This window comes from Apus apus, chromosome 1, assembly GCF_020740795.1.
Source record: "Apus apus isolate bApuApu2 chromosome 1, bApuApu2.pri.cur, whole genome shotgun sequence".
NCBI lineage: Eukaryota > Metazoa > Chordata > Aves > Apodiformes > Apodidae > Apus > Apus apus.
The window spans coordinates 185,328,952-185,349,906 of record NC_067282.1 but is presented as its reverse complement, the minus strand read 5'-3'; the positions used below and the strand labels follow the sequence as shown (position 1 = coordinate 185,349,906).

Genomic DNA, 20,955 nt, shown 5'->3' with positions numbered 1-20,955 from the left:
AGGCCATTTTCTTGCAGTAAGATTCCTGAGAAGCAAGGATTGCAGTAAGATTCCGGGTAAGACTGTTACAAACTGTGATTTTTGAGACAGCAATTCATGCATGTACAACCACTCCCTTCCTCCAGAAAAACAGTTTCTTCACCTGAAACGTTTTTGCCAACCAGTGCTCCTCTGCTGGTACTCCACAAGAATCTTAGTGCAAAAAAGCAGCAGTTCAAATGCTTTAAATGAACATATCTAAAAGCAAAGGCTGTCACTCCCTCAGCGGTTTTCTAAAAAGACTACAAACACTCATACATGGTTCTCCTCAAATAGCAACACCCAAGTCACTTCAGAGCAAGATACTGGAACCTGTGTGTAATTACTGGCAACCAGAATTTCTTCTACAGTCTAGGAACTGTAAACCCTATAAAAGTGTTAAAACAATCTGCAGTGCACTCCTAGCCCTTCTTTGCCCGAATACTGAGCTAACCACAAAACTAGAAAGCAAAAGGTTGCCAAAACCAACCACTACTCTCGTCTCACAATCTAATTAGACTGTGCTGCCCTTCTACGACAAACAGCCGTAAAGTAGTTTCCCATAAAGTCTGCTGCTCTGCCCAACTTCTGAAACTACCTCCTGTAAGTCATATGTGGCAGTTCCCATGGGAATTACTGGATGCTGAGCTGATCCACTCAAAAACTGTGTTTTGTGGAACACCAAGTGAGAAACAAAACTTAAAAGGGACTTACACAAGATGCCTACAGTGCATTTAATTAAGAGAACTGGTAAAAATATAAACTATGGAAATGATAAGCAACTGTCACTAAAAATGTATTTCCTCCAGAGCTGTAGCAGTTTATGTATTTTGAAAAAAAAATTAAAGTTCTGTTAACCAGGTTTTAGCGTTCTGGAGCTTATTCCACCTGCTGCTCCCGAGATGCCAACAAGCCAGCAACATGCCACCTGCACGCGCACAGTCCCACGTGCCCCACTGCACCCGATGGGACAAACTCTGACCGTCCCCAGAGCCACCCAGAGCCCTCCGCCCGCGGAGGAAGGCAGCGGCCCGAGGGTTCTGCCTCACGGCAAGCGCCCAGAACATCCACCTCGCAGCAGGGCCGCCGTGCCAGACGCCGTCACCGGCAGCCAGCGAGCTCCAGGCCCTGCCTGAAGCTCCAGGCCCTGCCCGAAGCTCCCCGCGCCGGCCCCTCCCGCAGCGCCGCCCGCGGCGGGAAAGGCCCCGACACCTCCCCTGGCACGCGGCGCGCCCTCTCTCACGTGACCAGGAGCGAGCGGCGTGATTGGCCGGCGGCGCCGCGCGGGGCCTGAAGCGCGGCCGCCGGGCGGGGGCGGAGGGGGTGGTTGGGGGCGCGCGCGGCGCGGACGGCGGGGTCGGCGCGATGCTCAGCCTCTTTTCTAAGGTGCTCTCCTTCTTCTGGAGGCGTGCAGAGGATGAGGAGACAGAAGATGAGAGGTGTGCGGCCTCAGGTAGGGGTTCCTGGGCCCACTGCGGGTTTGTGGTGCCGGACACAGGGTCTCTTCGTGGCTTCAGGGCCTTGAGGGTGTTGGTGGTCTTGTGCCCCTTTTGAGTGGCGTAGAATCAGGACCTGTCTCCTTAAAGGAAAACAAGTTGCCTTTTTTGCTGCAGAACATGTAGGAGTGTTCCCGATTGTACTTTTTTTTGGTGATATTTCCTAAGTAGGGCAAATTATTGTTACTGGTTAGATGAAGAAGTAAGGTGTAAAAGGAGTGTTGTGGTGGTAGGTGATGGGTTCTTTGGGCTTTCCCTTGACTTGAATTGTATAAGTTGTTTACTTTGCCTGCTTTTTCAGTTCAGAGATCTTAAATGTATTGGATTCCCATGCAAACAGTGCTGAGAACTTTATTTTGCTTTGAAATGTCCTGGAAATAGTTGTTTACCCAGAGCTTTTGGGAGAAGCTGTTTAGCTTGTAGGTGTTTTTTTTCCTCAAGTTTTTTGAGGTAATTATGTATGTATAAATACAAAAATATTCATTGTAGGTGCTGGCTTCTGCACCTGATGTGGGGTTAATCCTGGTTATGCATACAAATGAGAGGCTGGAGAGCAGCCCTGCAGAAAGAGATCTGGGGTTTGGGTTGATGGGAAGTTGAATACGAGTCAACAGCAGATCTTGGCAGCTAAAAATGCCCACTATTTCTTGAGGGGCATCAAGAACAGCGTAGCCTGCCAGTCAAGGGATGTAATTGTCCCACTCTACACTGCACTGGCATGGCGCCACCTCGAGTACTGCGTGCAGTTTTGGGAGCTTCAATGTAAGAATAACATCACACCATTATAGTGTGTCCAGAGGAGGGTGACCAAGATGGTGAAGGATCTCAAGGGCAAGACTTATGAGAAGGAAGTGATGTCACTTGCCTTGTTCAGCTTGAAAAAGAGAAGTTTGAGGGGTGACCTCATCACGGCCTACAACTTTTTTAAGAGAGGTAGTGGCTGGGGAGATGCAGATCTCCTTTCTCAGGGCACCAATGGTAGGACACAAGGGCATGAAATGAAGGTGGCAAAGGAAGTTCAGGCTGGATACTAGGAAAAGGTTCTTCACTGGGAAGGTTGGATGGTCACTGAAACAGGCTCCCCACGGAAGTGATCAGGGCACCAAGTCTGTCAAGCAATGTCTGGATTATGCTCTTGGTCATATGATTGAGTTTTATGTAGTCCTGCAAGGAGCAGGGGTTGGACTCAGTGATCCTCATGGATCCCTTCCAACTCAAGGTATTCTGTGATTTTTCAATGCAACTTAAATAATGTTTTTTGCAATGTAGCTTGTATTTAACTACCTTTCTTAATTTGTTGAAAACAGCTTGCCAAGCCAAGAATTCAAGACTTAAATGTGGAACTAACTAGTTGGCAGGTGTTGATATTTTTAGTTGAACAAGATAATTACTTTTTGATAGAAGGAATAACACTTCTAGTAGCATTCATTACTTGTTGCATAATTCTGTAAATGAGATTTTGTTTTATGTTAACGCTTTTCCCCTGGATGCAGGTGTTAAAGGATTAAGAACTGTACAAGGAGTAGTGACAAGATTTTGCCATGATTATGGGATGATAGATGACATGATAATCTTCACAAAAGATGTTGTTACAAAAAATATGCTGCTCACTATTGGACAAGAAGTTACTGCCACTGTTGAAGAGGATAAAACATCAGGAGGTTTGAAAGCCATCAAGGTAAGTGGTGAAGATTAATAATGGTTTCACTTTCTCTGTAAATCTCTTCAGACTTTATTTTGGAAGTTACTGTGGTTTTAGCCTCCTGAATTCTTCAAAATAGGAGAAATTGCCACACTTTTGCCTAGTGGGGATAAGTTTTTTGAGGTTTTTGTTATTATTTTAGTCCATCTCTTTTAAAATGTTGTTTCTTTAATACTGATTAGCTAAATACAGGTCTAGATGTAGTGAATTCATTGAAATAATCAGAATTTGTTTAATCATGCCTGGTTCAAATTTCTGTGGTCTGACCTTTTTTGAACTTCAAAGTCAATTTTATGTTATGGTTATATGAGTTGGGTAAGCAAATAAAAACACATCTATGAGTGGAAGTATAATAAAAATTTTAAACCTGCCTGTTGATAATACTTGGGTTTTACAGAGCTGCACTTAAGGCTGGTAGAGTTGCTGTAAAGAATGATGAGATACCATCATAGGCTGCTGTGTGACTGACCATGTGAGCCATTTAGTACCATCCGGTTCCATTTGCTGTAACAGGCTTTGAGTATGACTGTGTAGATGAAGGAGAAGTGAAGTTCTGTCTTTGCCATGAGAAATAGTAGCCTCCTGTAAACCATATGTTAGTACAGGTGTTAGTCTAGAAAGTTGCTTTGTTTTGTTATATTTCTCTTTTTTTTTTTTTTCACCTTGGAATTCAAAAATTTCCCTAGAATTCAAAACTCTAACCTCATCAGCCACTACAGCTGCTAGCACTAGGAAAGATCTTTATCTAATTGATCTATGAGTAGGAAACCAATGGAAAGATGGTAGATGCCTGCTGAAACTCTTTTTGTAATTATTATTTGTCAGTAATAAATATGCTTTTTGTCTGATCGTGGTAGTAGTCTATGAGATGTACACCAGACTAATGATAAACTCCTCCCTAGAGACTGGATTTAAACTTACAAAAAATGCAGACCTCTGAGAATTTTTTTTCCCTCTAATGGTTGAGTTGGCAGTAACTGTATTGTGTCTGATAAAACGAAGTTGACTGGAAATGTGACTCCTCAGGTAGGAGTAGACAGAAAACAAAAATGCTAGAAAACTAACTTGGTTTGTGTTTTACTCTGTATAACATTTGGGAATTTAGATGTGTTTTTATATAAACATGAAATCTGCAGACTGTTGAGGAAATGCAGTGGAGTCACTTTTACAGACTTTTTTCAAGCTCTGTTGTAGGTTTGGTAATAATTAAGGACCTCATGAAAATGTTCTTAGATGTTGGCACTTAATTATCAATTTGGTGTGTTGTGTTGTTTTTTTAATCTGGCTTTGTTAGATATGTGAGGTTTAATACTTTATTTCAGGAAGATTTAAAAGGTTGCATACTTCCATTTTGCTCTGTTCTGTCTTTCCTTTAATTCAAAATATCGAGTACAGTTCCTGTAGGCTACAGTAAATATGTTTCATATCAAAGATCAGAACTGTGTTAAAGGGAGGAACACAAACTTGTGAAATGATCTTCAGTTACATACAAAATTTTGAGGGGAGTTTCTTAGCAAAGCTATTTCACTTTGAAACTGATGGCAGTTACATTAACTGAGAAAAAAATATTGATGGAAGCATTTTGTTGTATAACTGCAAATGAAACATAGAAAGTAAGTGAAAGAGAAGTCTTGTTTCTAAAATATTACCAGTTCTAGTGCTATCAAAAAACTTAGCTCTTTTTTTTTTAAGTGGAATGACTTCCCTACATGAAAACTAAATACTTTAAGTCCAGCAAGCAATTTCAGTGCTGCTTGGTGAAGTAGTACTTACACAGTCAAAAAATAAATTACTTTAAATCTTCATTCTTCTTCTTTGTTTTCTTTCTGACTGACAGATTTCACAATACTGTTGAAAAACTGTCATTGCTTCAAAATACATAAATCTGGTAACTGAGAAACTCCATAAGGATCTCCAAAACCACTAGGATATTTTAGCAACTGTGGGATGTTTTGCAGTATGTGCTAGACAATGGCCTTTTCAGAAGTTCTAAGGGTAAAAATAGAGATTTATCTTGTTTTATTTTGGGATGATGTCTTGGCATCTGAAATAGGATCTGTGTGATTAAGACAAAACAGTTAATGTTCAAATTGTTTCTTCTTGCTTTGTAATGGATGTGTTCTTTGTGAAAATCGTGCCTCCCAAGAAATGCCATGCACAAAGGTGGTAATATCATTTAGCAAGTGTAAAATTCTTATCACTTATCTAAAGTTTGGCTATAGGAGGACTGCTTTCCATTGTGCACAAATGCTCATCTGTAACAGAAAGATGGTACAGTGTAGTCTTTTGTTAGTGTGTTACCTTTGTCACATTATGCATTAAGACAATACTTCTTATTCATAATTTCTAATCTTTAGGTAGAAAGAAGTACACTGCTGATAACTGTTTTGTATGGCTGTTTTATTTACTGCCTTATCTGTGTTATTCTAGTTTTCCACTTGGTTTCTTTACTCTGGTTGTGAATTTGTAAACACCTGGCTTTCTGAAATAAGCTGTTAATTTAATTACCTGACCTACATCCTTATGCTCATAAGCCTCATAAAAAAAGAATGTGGAGTTTTGTGTACAACAATGAACAGCTGCAGTGAGTATACAGTTGTCTAATAAGCAGCTTGACTTCCATAAGCAGTTGAAATTCTGATATTTATTGTAGGAATATATGTTTAACATATCATTCTAAATATCAGCTGTTTCAATGTTGGGGGGTTTTGTATCAATAGGTAGAAGCAGTCCAGAATACATGGGAAGACTCTGATCCCACTTTTGATGCTTCTGAACTTAATATGAAAACATTAATTGGTACTATTACCTCACTCTCTAAGGATGGTGGCTATATTAATCAGAATACGTTTTTCAAAATGGAAAATGTCTGTGAAGGTATGTAGGGGCTTTCTTGTTTGCTCTTCCTTAATTTTTTTATATGTATGATAGAATATCTTCTGGTAAACTAGCAGTCCACATCCCAAGTTGGTTCTAATAAACTGTATGTAGTGAAGCAGCCTTAAGGATTTGGGTGAAGAAAGTAACCTGTTCATTCACACTGAGTGTGACTGGCATCCTGTCATGTAAGGACAAGTTATGTGTAAGCAAGAATATTTTTCTTTTGGGGTCACTGACATAGTTTGTCCTAACCTGCTGGGGGAAGAACTGCAAAGAGAAGTTTGAACTTGGTGGATCTGAATAATGCAGTGTTCTCCTGGTCACTTTATTTAACTTAAACTACTTCTGTATGGGAGTAATGCAGATGTTATCAGTTGCAATTAAACTTGAGAAATGTTCTGGTTTACCTAGGTTTTGAACCTTGTGAAGGTGACTGGGTACAAGCAAAATATTTTATTAACCCAAAAACATGGAGCAGTGAAGCAGTTGATGTAAACCCATTGAGATACAAGCAAGTAAACAAGGTAAAAGTTCTGCATGAGGTATCTTGAGTGAAGTGGGGTTTTGAAGGTTTATATGCTAATATTTGTGTTTTCTAAAACACGTATTTTAAGTAAAAGATAAAATATATCTGCTGATCCATTTATAGAATTATTTCTAAAATAACAAAGCTTTTTGAAAAAGGTATACATATTTCAGTTGGAAGAGGAAGAGTAACTTAGTTACTGGCTATCATTTTTTATTTTTTTTGGATGCCTACTGTTTTAATTTGGTTGTAATGAGGATATATGGCTTTTCAAAGTTTTTTTTAAGTGGTAATGACTGTGCTATTGATTATGTTTAATTTGTCTGAGTATTTTGGCTTAAAAATAATTGTTGTCCCTTTTTTTAATTTTAAGGAAAATGTTTCCTCTGGGAATACATATATTAGGTTTATGGTTTATTGTATTTGATTTAACTGTGCATATTGAATAATATTTGCATGTCGAGCATAGGAAAAAAAATTCTTCCCTTGTGATCACTAGTATTGAGGTATAAATTAAGTGTTGGTAACTCACAAGACAGGTATCATTATTAAGTCAAATTAATGTATGGTAGTATGCACTTAAGTGAAACCTTATCTGAAGTACTTGTGATTCTTTACACTTTTAAATCTACAAACACAGTCATTCTAGGTTAGAGTTGTATGTTTGCTTCCCCTAAATAAATGAAACTTCAGAATGCAACCCTGTTAATGCTAGAATGACTGTTGCAGGAAAAAAATATGCAGTGGTAGCATGACTGATGGCTTAAGCAGGTAACATCAAGTAACACTGAGTAACAAACTTACAGGTTTGCATTTCCAGCATCTGTGGAAGAATTGGTACAGTAGACGAGGGTATATTTTTCACTTTGGATTCATTGAGACTTCCTGATGGCTATTCACCTCGCAGACATGATCTAGTGAACACGATTGTGGTGGAGAGCAATCAGTCATGTTACATTTGGAGAGCTCTCTGCTTGGTGCCAGTCAGTCAGGATGGGTAAGATTTGTTCTTTCATGCTCTTTCTGCTAAATAACAGTTAGAGATGAATTGTAATTCTGCAGCTTAATTTTTGTTGCATCTAAGCAAGAAATACTGTGAATTCTTTACTAATTGACAAGAAGGCATGATACATCATTGGGAAGATGAGAGTATGATATGTTTTGGCCCTTGCTTGTTCTTCTTTTCCAGAATGTGGGGACATATGTGATTACTGTAGAAGCAAAACTAGTAGCAGCTGAGCTCAGAGACAGTGCTAGGCAAGGAAGAAATTTTTCATGGTTTTGTTAGAAAAATGCCAAGCTTGTGCTCTTATCTCATGTTTCCTCTAATCTATATTTTTCTAGTGAGAACTTTACTGATTAAAAATAATTCTTAGTTAAACAAATGCAAAATGGAAGCTTCTTTAATAGATTTTTGCCTAACTTGTAGTGATTCTTCAGATTATCTGTCCTAAACTGAATAATTTAATGATACGAACAATAGAGAGATTCACTGGGCTTTCAAACATCAAACTGGAAGGCTCTGCAGGCATGTTAGATGGCATATGCTTTGTGAGGAGGATCTGGACAGGTTGCAGAAAAGGTTGGAAAAAGTAGCTTATGTTCAGTGTGGGGAAGCAGCAAAATTTTGTGAAATAGTCAATGACACAAATGGAGAATGGACAACAACTAATCAGTAGCAGTTCTGCAGCAAAGATCCAGAGTTTGACTTGTCAACTTATTTGACATAGTCCTTGGGAGAACTACCTTGTATGGTCTCTAGGCAGTGTAGATAAGGGCAGTACATACGTCTTCAAAAGAACTACAAATAATGGAGTAATCTGTTTGTTTTCACTGGAGGGAATAGCTATAATATATTTAAATCTCACCTAGATGGAGCTCAAAGCGTTTACCTCACTTTGCACAACAGTATAATTTGTTCACTTATCTTTTCAGTTGTACCTATTTTTAATGACTGATTTTATACAGATAATTGTTGCTAAAGCCAAGTTACAGAAGTAGGCCTCAGGGTTGATTTCTCAGTATATTTTGTACCATATAAAAACAATGAGTGATCTTAAGCTGCAATGGGGGACATCTAGTGGGCTTTGCTAGTAAATTGATGTAGATAGTAAAGAACAGCTGCAGTAATTTTATATTGAATTGTATTAGATAACTAAGGAATACTTAGGGTGTGTAAATATTGGCAAGTCTATAAAAATATTTCCAAATTATTCTGGTACCAGTTTATCTAACTGAATAGTTTCTTAATTGTTGAAGAGAAACAATTTTATAATAGTTTTAACAGATCGCCGAGACTGAGGTTAGAGTTATGATCACTGTCTCAGACAAGGAAGAGCATGTGACTGGTTTCATTGGCAGTTTTCCTCAGTAGAAAGAGTGATAGCAGTTATTAGGAGTGCTTTTTGGTTTTCAGCTTTTTTCAGTTTCTTCACTTTGCTGCTTTCAGATTGTAGCAGTAAGCAGAAGACATATATATAAGGGCTTAAGGTACATGCTGAAACATTTCCAGTCAAGTTATTCTCCCTCTGAAGCTTCAGTGCTAATCAGTACTCTTTCTAAGGAGCTGCTCTTTTTGTCTCAGTTCATCTCCCAAAGATATCTGTGACAGCTTCAGTCACCATTTGATTCAGCTCATTTGATTCAACAAAGATGAGCTAGCTTCTTAATCATTTTAGTCTTGTATCCAAAGTTTTACACTGTTTTATTGTGCTGCTGACAGAAGGCTTGTTTGTTTTTAATTTTTTGCTTAAATTAGTAAAGGTAATCCAATTGTCTCGGAAGTGTTAAGTAGCAGTGAAAAAAGTGAACCCACTCAGCTGTTTCTTCCTAAACACTGCAACGGAGCTTTGGTATAGTGATTTTGAAACTTGTGCTCAATCTAAGATACTTGCTCAGTCTTATATGTGTTTAAAAATTGTCAGCTAAAATTATTTTTACAGTCAGACTCACTCTGGTGGAGTCAATCTGGATGAGCCTGATGAAGACTTAATGACAGACAAAGGAGGGTTGGAAGTATCAAGAACAACTAATTTTGGAACTTTGAAGCAGGGGGAATCTAAAAGAATGATCATTTGGATAGAGTAAGCCTTTCTGATTATTCTGTTTCCTTCCTTAGTCTCCATAGTCTTTAAACCTGTCTTTCGTACAGAAGTCTCATAGTTTAGCCTTGTAGTTCATGGTCTTCAAGTAACCCCTAAGGACTATAGAATTAAAGAGAATGTAATGTCTCTAGGATAGTCTTTTTATTGAGCATCTATCTTGCAGATAGGATTGGGGAATTTCAGAGCACTATGTTTCTTTTCAATCCTAATGAAGTCCTTTCTGTAATGAGCGTTAAAGTAAATGCATTTACTTGTAAGGGTGTTTTTTAAACTGCAGGTATGCCACCATTTTCAGAATCTTGGCACAAGAAGATTGTTGCATACTTATGTATTAAAAGCAGGCTAGATTTTTTTCTGATTGTTTTGGGTATTTTTAGGTTGGATGTTGAAGAACTATGTTGGCATATCCTTGAGGGGTTGGTTTTTTGGGGGTGTTTTTTGGTTTTGGGTGTCTGTTTTCATATCTGGGCATAGAGGCTCAAATTAATTCACACTTGAATACCTCTGTTTGTTGCTATGAGTTTCCTGAGAGTTAGTTACCCAATGATGAGTATTGTTACCACAGCTTTTTTTTTTTTTTTTCCACACAGTGTTTCTGTGTGTTTCATATGGTAGCTGATACGAGTTCTAAAATAATCGTGAACTCACCTGTCATGGACAGTTGTATTTGACTTCAGGTAGAATTAAGCTTCCCAAGAATGTAAACTATGTCTTTAATTATGTAATTAATTACATAACTACTTTTAGGAATAAAGGGGTTGTACCACAGTCCTTAATCAACTGCAGATTGGCTGGATGGATGAAAGACAAGCAATTCAGTTTTCAGATTCCTCAAAAATGTGGGGACAGTCCGGAAGCATATCTGTTATCTTTTCCAACAAATCAAGAAAGCCTCTCAACAGCTGTAATTAATTTGTGTAACGATAGTGGAAGAACAACACATGAGTCCTTGAATAACACATCCAACATGAAGAACATGGTCGTTCGAGGTACAGTAAAATTTAAACGTTTAACTCCTCAGAAGACCTGTAGGTTTGTTTGAGAATACTTGCATGTGCCAAGTATAGCAGTTGTGGTAACAGAGTTTATTATAATCTGTTTACTACAGAAGGACTTAATTCTCAGGATACAGATTTAACAAGGACAAAAGGAAACTTTTCCTTTGTGAAGGATGAAAATCTACATAATGGAGTAAATGAGCATCAAGAAGATGTGGAACAATCAAAAAAGAGTGTCAGTATTACTGAGGAAATTGTCATACCACCAGGTGGAAAAACATTCATAATAATCATATGCACAGCTGTGTAAGTATTTCTTTCCATTGATTCTGACCAGTAAAACGGAAAGAAGTCATAAAAATTGACTTAATCGTTTCCATATTCTGGGCACAGTTCTCTTTTTGGTATAGGATAAATTAAGCCAGTCCATATTAGCAAATGATGTGGAAACTTAAATTAGACCTTGAAAGCATTAAGCATTTTACTGCTTTATTCTGATTTTTGTCAAAAGAAAATCCTTGTAATAAATGAAGAAATACAGTGGGAGTAGATAACTTCCCTTAAAGGCAGTAAGGCGAAGATAGTGCCTGTAGTGGTTAAATTCTTTTCAGGCAGCCCATTGCTCCATGAGCACTAAAGCTAACGTATATTTCCTGGGAGTTGTTATGTCTGGTGTGTTTCTTCCAGTCTCAGTACCCCGATGACACATTCATGTTGCTACATGCCTTGATTTCAAAACTCCCTATCTTATGATATGAAATGTAAGTTATATTAAAAAAAATACAGTTCTTCCTTTAAGGTATAATTTATAGCAGAAGTGGTTGCAGATCTTAGAAAACCCTTGAAAAAATACTTTGGTGTATCTGAGCAGGTAGTGTTAGTTGGCAAGAAAAGCTGAAACTTCTGGAGAAAGTAAGCTAGAATCCTTCTGGGATGCATTTGTTTCAGGCACAATGTTGGACTGTATAGTTATTGTCAAGGACAGAACTGGACTCTGGGTAACACTGAGATTGAACTCATTGAAGGATTTCAAAGCTGATGATGTGCTTTAAAATCTTTTGCCTAAGTTCCTTAGGAACTAATCTGAAGAAAAACTGTTTACTTCTTTTTCACCTCTTTTGCTCCCCAAGCACCACTTACACAATGAAGTATGTTTTTCAGAAATAAAGGATCTTCTGTGCTTTCTCCACTTGATGTGATTACAGTTAGGGTTCAGTTCTGAGTAGCCTTAAGCAAGGTGGAGCAAAGCTGTTGCTGCACTGAAGGGATATGCTTCAGGTTCCTGTAACAAATCTTTTTCAGTAACAGTAATTGCAAGGTGTTCCTTGTGACAGAAGTATTAATGCTGTACCTAGTATGTTGAGGGGTGGGATTTTGTTCTTTACTGAAGCTTTTGATTAAATTGAAGGAGTTGAGATTTTTACTCTTTTTAATTAAGACAGCTGGATTGAGCTCAGAGTTGGGAGTAAGTGTGAGAAGTTATCCTAAGTTAGCAGTTCTCATATGTTACTGAAATGAGAATCTACAATTTTGTTTTAAAAATACTGATGGCTGGGGAAGATAAAGTGTGAATGTGGTGGTTTTAAGAACATAACTTCTGCTCACTTGAAGAAATCCTGGATACAGTAAAGAGCTCCTGTTGCTTGGTTTTTCGGATTTTACTGTTGGGCGCTGTATTGAAGCAACTGTAACAAATGAAGAAGAATTACTAATAGCACCTGGGAAACCATTTTCTCCAAGAAAACCTAGGATTATTCCGGAGCCTCATCCAAGGAAGACAACAGTGGTTGCCCCTACGTACAGAAGGTACTGTGAATTAAAGCAAAAAGTAAACTGTAATACTGCTCTGTGTGGTATTGCTGTACGTGTTCTGTAACGCTGGCAACAAAAAGTGAGACTGGGAAAGTCTGTCCATGTATATATGTATGTGGTAAACAAGCTAATTGTAGATGTTATTGATGGAAAAGGTTGGGTTTTTTATAATGACCTGCTTTATTTCTTTGTAGATTTGTCAAACAGGAATTCTTTCTGGTATATAATCTGGTGACAAGATGAAGACTGTTGGATAGTAATTTACAAGTAGCAGTTGTGTTATTAAGAAAAAATACAGTAAATAAATAGTTTTTTGAGAGAGTGAGCTTCTTAATTCCTCAAGCAACTTTGATATCTGTATCTATGTTTACAAATACATAAAGGGTGAGTGTCAGGACGATGGAGCCAGGCTCTTTTCATTGATGTCCAGTGGTAGGACAAGGGGCAATGGGATCAAATTGGAGCATAGGAGGTTCCATGTGAATATCAGGAAGAACTTCATTACTGTGAGAGTGACCGCACTGGAACAGGCTGCCCAGAGAGGTTGTGGAGTCTCCTTCACTGGAGATGTTCAAAACCTGCCTGGATGCATTCCTGTGTGTTGTGTTCTAGGTGATCCTGCTCTGGCAGGGGGGTTGGACTAGATGATCTTTCAAGGTCCTTTCCAACCCCTTTCCAACACAGGATTCTGTGACTCTGTGATCTGATAAATGTTTCAACTTTTCCTTTTGCAAATAAACTTCCAATATACTTAGAGTATAGTTATAAAAATACCCATAAAGTGAAAAAGCAGGTGCACGATATAGCTTACTTCTCTATTGTCACTTTGAAGGAATCACTGGACCTGTTGTATGTGTGTTTTGGTTTATAGCCTTTGTGATTGGGCATGTTACTTAGCTGGTTTTCACATATATAACTCGAGAAAGCTAAATGCTATGTTGTACATTTTTGTTTCAGAACTCGCAGAAAGCGGTTGCCAAGCTTTCTCCCACATTATACCGTACCAGCTGAGTTAAGAAAATGTGTGGAGCAGAAGTTAGACATACTGACCTTTCAGCCTCTCCTAGCAGAGGTATGCAAGTGTAGGTTTATAGAAGAAAATATATTTTGTGGGAATGTGTTTGCTCAAGCTGGCTTTAACTTAGCAAAAATGTGTAGCCCTTGCTGTGACAGAAGATGATGTTATATCATCACCAAGTAGACTTAAGTCTAACTTGTAACTTCTATGGGTTTCAGTATGTCACAGAATCCAAGCTTACAAGACGATGAAAGGGTAAACATGAAAAACTCAAAAGGAAGTAGAAATATACTGGGGCAGGGGAGAGGGACTACAGAAGCTGAACGATTCCTCTTCACTCTCTCTTTTTAGGTTATGTTTGGAAAGGGTGTTCTGGGGTGTCAGACAGTAGTCCAGCAATTGTTTCATAGCAAATGAAAGCAGAATTCTTAAGTTATTGTAATGATAGATTATGCTTTTCTATTTTTTTCAAAACTTTGTTTCAAAACTCCTCAGATTTAATTCACTATGGCTTGTTCACAGAAGTATAGCAATTTCAGAATACATACCAAAAAAAAAAAACCACAACAAAAAACAACAACAAAAAAAACCCTGAAGTCAACAAGAATATCGCAGTGATTCCTTCTCCAGATTTTGTCCTGATTTCTGATAGAACATTGCTGCAACTCACTTTTTTTCCCCCCCCCTACCTTTTTAAGGACTTATAAACTGGGTCTAATCCTTAATTTTTCAAACATGTGAAGGGCTATGTCATCTGCTTTCTAAACAGCTCACAGAAAACCTGAGGTCACGGCATTGTGATAGCAGATTAGTGATCCTCTCAAAAAAAAGAGAAAACTCTACTGTTTGAAATAACTTTACACTGAAAGCCTGCCATTAAGGGTAACATTTTTTAACCATATCTTAAGTTCTGGTGACTGTTTTAAGTCTGCTCCATAAAAAAGCTGCTCATTCACCTTGTATTTGAGTGAGAGGATACCAAATGGAAAGCATTGCACTGCTGGAAAGTACCTCTTAAGTGAGATACACTAAGCTCTAAGGGAGAAAGTTCAGGTTCCTTCAGCTTGCCCATTAGTTGTATTATCACCAGCCGGGGCCAAGACTGATGTGACTCTTACCACTTCACCTGTTTCTGCCCAGTGTACTTAGATTTTATGCTTTCTGGGATTGCTGAGCATAGAATTCTGTTTGTAGGTTGCCTTTAAATTCAGATTTTGAAGCTGCCATTGTAATTGGGAGAGGCTTGATTGACTATTCAGCTGAATGGCTGTTGCATCTGAACTCCAAGGGCTGTATTAATTCTGCATTGACTACTGGGGGAATTTAAAATATTAGCTACTGTGTAGGTACATGTATTTAGGTGCTTTAATTGGCAGTTGCTGTGCAGTTTGTCTTAAGAGGTGTTTTGTGTGTTCCATTTGTGTGGAAGGTACTGTATACTGTTCTGTTTTTCAGCATCTTAATCTATGTAATTATAAAGCACGATTTTCTACTCTCTTGTGGCTTGAAGACATCTGTGCAGAAATGGAGATAAAAGACTTTAACATGAGTGGGGTTACTTTGAAAAGGAATGGGGACTTTTTAGTGTTGGAAGTGCCAGGAGTGGAAGAAGGCAGACCTCACCTGATTCCAGGTAGTAATTAATGTGAAATAAAGCCAAATAGCATGTTGAACAATATTTTCAGTGCAATACAAAGTCTGTTGTTTATTCATTTGTTGAAAGAAGTCTTTCACATATTTTAATACAAAGTTACTAACTTAGCTGCACTGTTAGTGTCTCAGTGAGTCTTACGGTGGCTGCTTTCGGAAACTGCATTGCATGTGTCTGTTCTTATGCATGTTACAATCCATTAGGGTTTTCCATGTACAAAAATAGATGGGGCTTTCAGCAAAAATAAACTGAAATGCAGTAATAACTTAAAAACACCAGGTGTATTACAGGCAAAAACTAGGAAAGTAGTTAAAATGTAATTCAGAATCTCAAAGAGATATAACAGATACTATCTTCAGGAGGTATTGTCTGATGGCATCAATATTAGGTGCCTTTTAAAATGTAATGTGCAACTGCATAAGGCATTTCAGAGCAGGTACTCAGGGTACAGTAACTTTACTGAAGTTAGTTAACATCTAGCATCCTGAAAATTCCTAGTTTAACCATACAGAAGAGGAAGAAATTAAGTGCTGTGGTGAGAATTTTACTATTCTGTATAACAGTATGTTGTCTTTTAACTTTGTTTACAAATAGGTGATAAGGTGATACTGAAAAGTCAGGTCTACTCTGACCATATAATAGAGTACATTGCCTATATTACTGAGGTAAGCAAGATGTATCTCCTGTTGAAAATACTGTGGCCCGCAGGTTTCAAAGGGGAAGCTGGCAAGTCCTGGAGTTAGAGTAGTTTAACCTGACTTCTTGGTAGCTAGACTTGTTTTATCTACATTCTGAGTGGTGATCTTGTATTTTTATTGTATTTTTTTTAAGACTTTGACTTCCCTGATCTTCCTAGATTATAATCTTGACCTTCTCTGAGAGCACTCCTAACAATCTAGATATGCAATACGTTGATAGCTGGTAAATCTAGGTGTTGGTTTTGGACCTGATGGGGGGGAAGGTTGAATAGTTTCAAAGACATTTCTTTGTTTAAAGTATTAAACTGTCATTTGTAAACTGACATTTTTAATCTTTGCAACAGATACGTAATGAAGATGTTATTCTAAAATGTAATGCAGACTTTGAACAGGCTTACAACTTGGAACCCATGGATGTGGAATTTGTTCATTGCAGGTATTTTTACAAGTTTACACAAATCTGAGTTTGATTGCTCTAGTAAAGAGATCTTGAAAATATACCTGACTGTCAGGTGTTTGCTCTGGTGGATATAGAGAAGAAAGACATAGTAAAGGTCTTGCCAATTTCTTTCACCTCTTTCCCCCACACATCTTGGCTACTGCATTCATTGGTAAACAACTGCAACTGTAGTCATGATATACAAAGTATTCTTGTCTTAAGCTTCTCTAAATGATTGCACCAGTGCCAGGCAGTGAAATGGTGGGAAGGATGAGGGGGAGTGTTTTGGTTTTGGTTTTTTTTCATGTGGTGTTTTGTTGTATTTTTTTTAAGGCAAAACTATATTACCATTGCTGCAAGACTATGCAAAAAACTGCTGATGTTAACCCCCCTTTTTTTATACTTTTGTTTTATTTGAGAGATGTTATTATCTGTACAGAGTTGCTTAATATTTTCTGTAAAATTAGATTTGCAGATAACTTTGAAAGACTAAGTCTGTAACACCAGGCCATCTTTTTCTTACTGAAGAGCTAAAGAATATATGTATTAATGTTGCAGCATAGCAAAGCTGCTGAGTGTCACTTGTGCAGCATATTTCTCAATAGGTGCTTCTTAAAAAAAAAAGTGGGTTTATATAAAACTATTTTTATATACACTGGTGCATAGTAAGAAACACTGGATACCTCGTGTGTGCTGTTGTAGTTTATGGAAATGTAAGTTTTTACTTTTAATCTACAAATGTGTATTCTGATAACAGGATTACTAGCAGGCGATGCCAGTTGGCAGTTGAACAAGCTACCTGCCTGGGTGAAAAAGGTACACTTCAGTTGACTTAAGCTGTTTAGAGGAGTTTGAGGGGAATCTTGTTTTATATTGCTTTTAAATCAGGGCATACTGAGAATAATGCATTGTAGTTTGTTCTTGGAGGAGATTTGTCTTTTTGTTCTTTGTTTTGTTGGGTTTTTTTTAAATAATTCTGACCTAGAGTAGGTGTTGTCAGAATGATTTCATCTTTTGGCCAGTTGCAGGAGAGAGGGGTGGAAATGAACTTTTGTGAACTGTTTGAGCCAATAAGAACTATGGAAATCATACTGTTACAATAGTAGGAAGTAAAATGGCAGTGTTTTGTGTTACCTCAGAATGTATGAAAAAGCACTGATGTCTTCTTTGGTAGTTGAGTAGAACAATCCGTATGAACTTCACACAGGTCATTACCACTTCAATAAATCACTTTGGGCAACTTAGTGCAAGTTGAGGTATCAGCAGTAATGTAGCCAGTGAAATGTGCAAAGTGTTTGTGTGGCTTTCAAATTTATCTACTTTTTCTTCTAAATTGGAAGTGCTATTTCCAGAAAAGCTTTTCCTGAAATCACCACAAGCTATCAAGACCCAGAATACTACTGAGAATTGTGGTGTTGATAGTGGCCTGGAGCAGTGTTCCCAGCAGGAAAGTAAGGTATCTGTTCTGTAAATGTTCCCTAAAATGCTGAGTACCATTCAGCTTGGTAAGAGATAAATACTCTGCAGCTATTGTTAGAAAGGAATTATGTAATGTCAGGTGGAAGGTGCTTTTAAAAAAAATTGTGTTATAATTGAAATTGTAAGATTTGCCTTAGACTAGTTTTCCTTCTTTTGAGTAGATACTTAAGTTCTATCATTGTGGCAGGAAATAATATAATGATAGGTAGTCATCCTGTTGCAAGTAAATTTACCCAGGCTTCTTAACTGCTAGTTAAATTATATGAAGAAAACTTAGAAATCTTTCCAAGAAAAGGACTTCAGAAGTTTACCTAATTGTCCTTCCCATTTGAAGCAGGACTGTCACAAATACCAAATCAAGTCATTTTTGCGGTGGGTGGGACATGTTTCTTTATTTTTCTCTAGAGATTCCATAGCCTCTGCATAACCTCTGCCTTACCACTTTTCACTCAAGATTTTTTCCTAATCCCCGGTATGAATCTTTCACCTGCAACTTGAGGATGCGGTCCCTTGTTAATATTATATGTGACCACAAAGAAGAGTTAGTCTCTCTTTTTTTATAACTGTTTTAAGCCATCGTGAGCTATTGGACTGCCTCTTCACTTCTGCATGGCCAAACTACAAATCCAAGTTCTCTCAGCCTCTTCAGTTTATAATAAGAACACTTTATTGGCTTGTATGCAGTTCTAGCATCCACAGTAACCCAGGATCCAGCAAAAGGCCTGAGGATTAATACTTTGCATATTCTCAGCCTGTCTTGGTTCATACAGTCAGTCAGTCCCAGGTGAGGAGCTTTCCACTTCACCTTACTGAATTTCATTTCATGAGTTTTCTGTTGACTCTTGTCAAGTTTCTCATGGTCCCCCTGAACCAAAGATGCACAATCAGATATCCAAGGTATGACTCCTGATTTTGTGTTGTTTGCAAATTTTTCAAGGGTGTTACTTGGTCTCATCCCAGTCATTGATGAAAATACTGAATAATAGGTGTCCCAACAAGCCTGGGGTTCTTGGCTTTTGGCCAGCTTCCAGCTATTATCAAACTATAGATTAATATTCTTTGAGCCCAGTAGTTCGGTCAGTTTTCAACTCATCTATCTGTTGATCTAGCTAAAATGTCCTCAGGCTACAATTAAGAATTATGTGCTAAATAAACCATTTCAAAAGCCTTGCTGAGATCAAGGAATACTAAAATGACTGCTTTTGTAGCTGTGGAAGTCTGTTCACGTAAGTTTCCTCATCATAGAGAAAACTCGCTTTGGTCGTGAAAGGTCTGCCCTGTGGTTTAGCCATGTTGACTATTCCCAGTCACCCTTTTTCCAGTCACATGAATGACATGGAATCCAGAAGGATGTGCTTCACAATATTCTCGGGAACTGGAGTGAGGCTAATGAGCTATAGTTCGCCACGTTTCCTGCTTTCTCCTGCTTTCAGAGATTTCCTGGCTTATGATTATTTATTATTCTGGATAATAGGCAGCAGGGTCCACAATCAGATCAGTGTGGTGAATCGCATCTACCCTATTTGGTGTCTGTAAGCAGTTTGTAGTATGGTCCTTCCCTTCTGTTAACTTGTCCCTTTCCTTCCCATACTGTCACTTTGCATGGGAGTCTGGAGGCCTGCATGTGAGGCAGAAAGAACAGCGAGTTCTTTTCCATATCATCCGTCAATAAGTTCTTATCTATGAGCCTCTGTGATTCTTGAACTGTCTGCCTTGCACCACATTTGCTAAACTCCCTGTTACTCTGTTATTGCTGCATTTTAGCTTCAACTGTACTTTGATCTCGGACTTTCCTGATTATTTTTTTCCCAACCATCTAGGCAGTGTTTTTTATATATTGCCTGTCCTTGGTTTTGCTTGTAGTACTTTTTATAAATTGATCAAGAAGTTACAAGCTTAGCTAAGCAGGCCTTCTACTGAAATTCCTGGTGATCTTGTGCAATAAGGTGGTTTGCTTATGATGTCTCAATAAGTAAATTCTAGTTCTCCTGGAAACCTTTTGTGCCCCATGGTAGCTTCCCAGAGGATTTTTGCCTTGTAATTTCTTACAGAAAGTGAGATTTGCTCTAGAAGGGCCAGAGTTCTGGCTCCACTGCTTTATCAGCGCTCCTTGAGATATTGCAATCTCTGCAGTAGAAGCTGTTAAATGGACACATGCTCTTCCCTCTGTATGAGCAGCAAGCCTAGAGGAGTGTTACTTATTTATCAGTATGCCAGCTGTTTATGTTAGCTGTCACCAACTCAGTCTAGAAATTAGACATTTCCTGAGTGAAATGCAACAGGTGTGGAAATGATTGAAATCTCCAGGATGCTGCACAGCCTGTGATCAGGACACTGATGCAAGTCTCATCTATGTTGTCTTCCTCCTGGAGGGGATTTGTTACAGATGATCAGAAAACATGGCTGCTGTTCAGTCCTCCCATGGCAGCAACTCAAGCACATCTCTGGTTTTGCAATAAATAATGTGCATTCAAGGGGCTCCTGCACACAGGCCCAGAGCTGTGCTAGTGAGAGCAGCAGCATAGCTAGTTTCTGTTCTGCAAGATGCCTGCTTCTATTGAGGCCTTTCTCTCTGACTAGAAGGATGGTGGAAAACATCACCTGGACCTCTTGTGCTTACCCCAGAACCATATGATCCTCCTCTTGATCTATCTAGTCAGGTTTTCACTTGTAACAACGTGGTTAAGCAGCAAAGGGAGTAGTTAGAAGGACTAGATGAGCCTTGCAGCCTTTCCATGACATCATGGCTCTGGGAAAGCAGCAGACCTCTCTGGGTGACACCTCTGTTCTGTACAGGAAGGAGTAATCAACCTCTAATACTCATCACTTCACTGTATTAGGACCAGTATCATTAAGACAATTGAGGCATTTGGTGCACAATCTTGCAAACATCACATTCCCCACAAGCAGTTTTCTCCCATGCTGTAATCTGAAAGAGTGAATCTATCTTAGCGGTATGGAATGTGAATGTTAACTTATGTGGAAGGAAACAAGTTAACCTGGCCATGGCTTGAAAATCCTCATCTGAATCTTCAAAGTGTTTGTGAAATAAATGTTTAATGTTAACATGAGCCGAATTTTAGATATCTTAAATTGGAAGTGGGCGTTCATGGCACCTTCTCCTGCTATCTTTG

The 20,955-nt window shown here is 38.4% G+C and overlaps 1 protein-coding gene across 1 annotated transcript in view; it reads left to right on the top strand.

Annotated features, from left to right (window-relative positions):
• Positions 1 to 3,042: 3,042 nt before the first annotated feature.
• MOV10L1 (Mov10 like RISC complex RNA helicase 1) overlaps positions 3,043 to 20,955 on the top strand; it is a 29,279-nt gene continuing 11,366 nt past the window's right edge. Inside the window, 13 exon segments of the mRNA XM_051623724.1 lie at positions 3,043 to 3,192; positions 5,937 to 6,093; positions 6,508 to 6,620; positions 7,429 to 7,619; positions 9,547 to 9,705; positions 10,474 to 10,715; positions 10,835 to 11,030; positions 12,336 to 12,530; positions 13,494 to 13,608; positions 15,010 to 15,187; positions 15,800 to 15,870; positions 16,248 to 16,339; positions 17,100 to 17,158. Of these exon segments, the coding sequence (XP_051479684.1) occupies positions 3,067 to 3,192; positions 5,937 to 6,093; positions 6,508 to 6,620; positions 7,429 to 7,619; positions 9,547 to 9,705; positions 10,474 to 10,715; positions 10,835 to 11,030; positions 12,336 to 12,530; positions 13,494 to 13,608; positions 15,010 to 15,187; positions 15,800 to 15,870; positions 16,248 to 16,339; positions 17,100 to 17,158 (1,894 nt within the window). The 5' untranslated portion in view covers positions 3,043 to 3,066.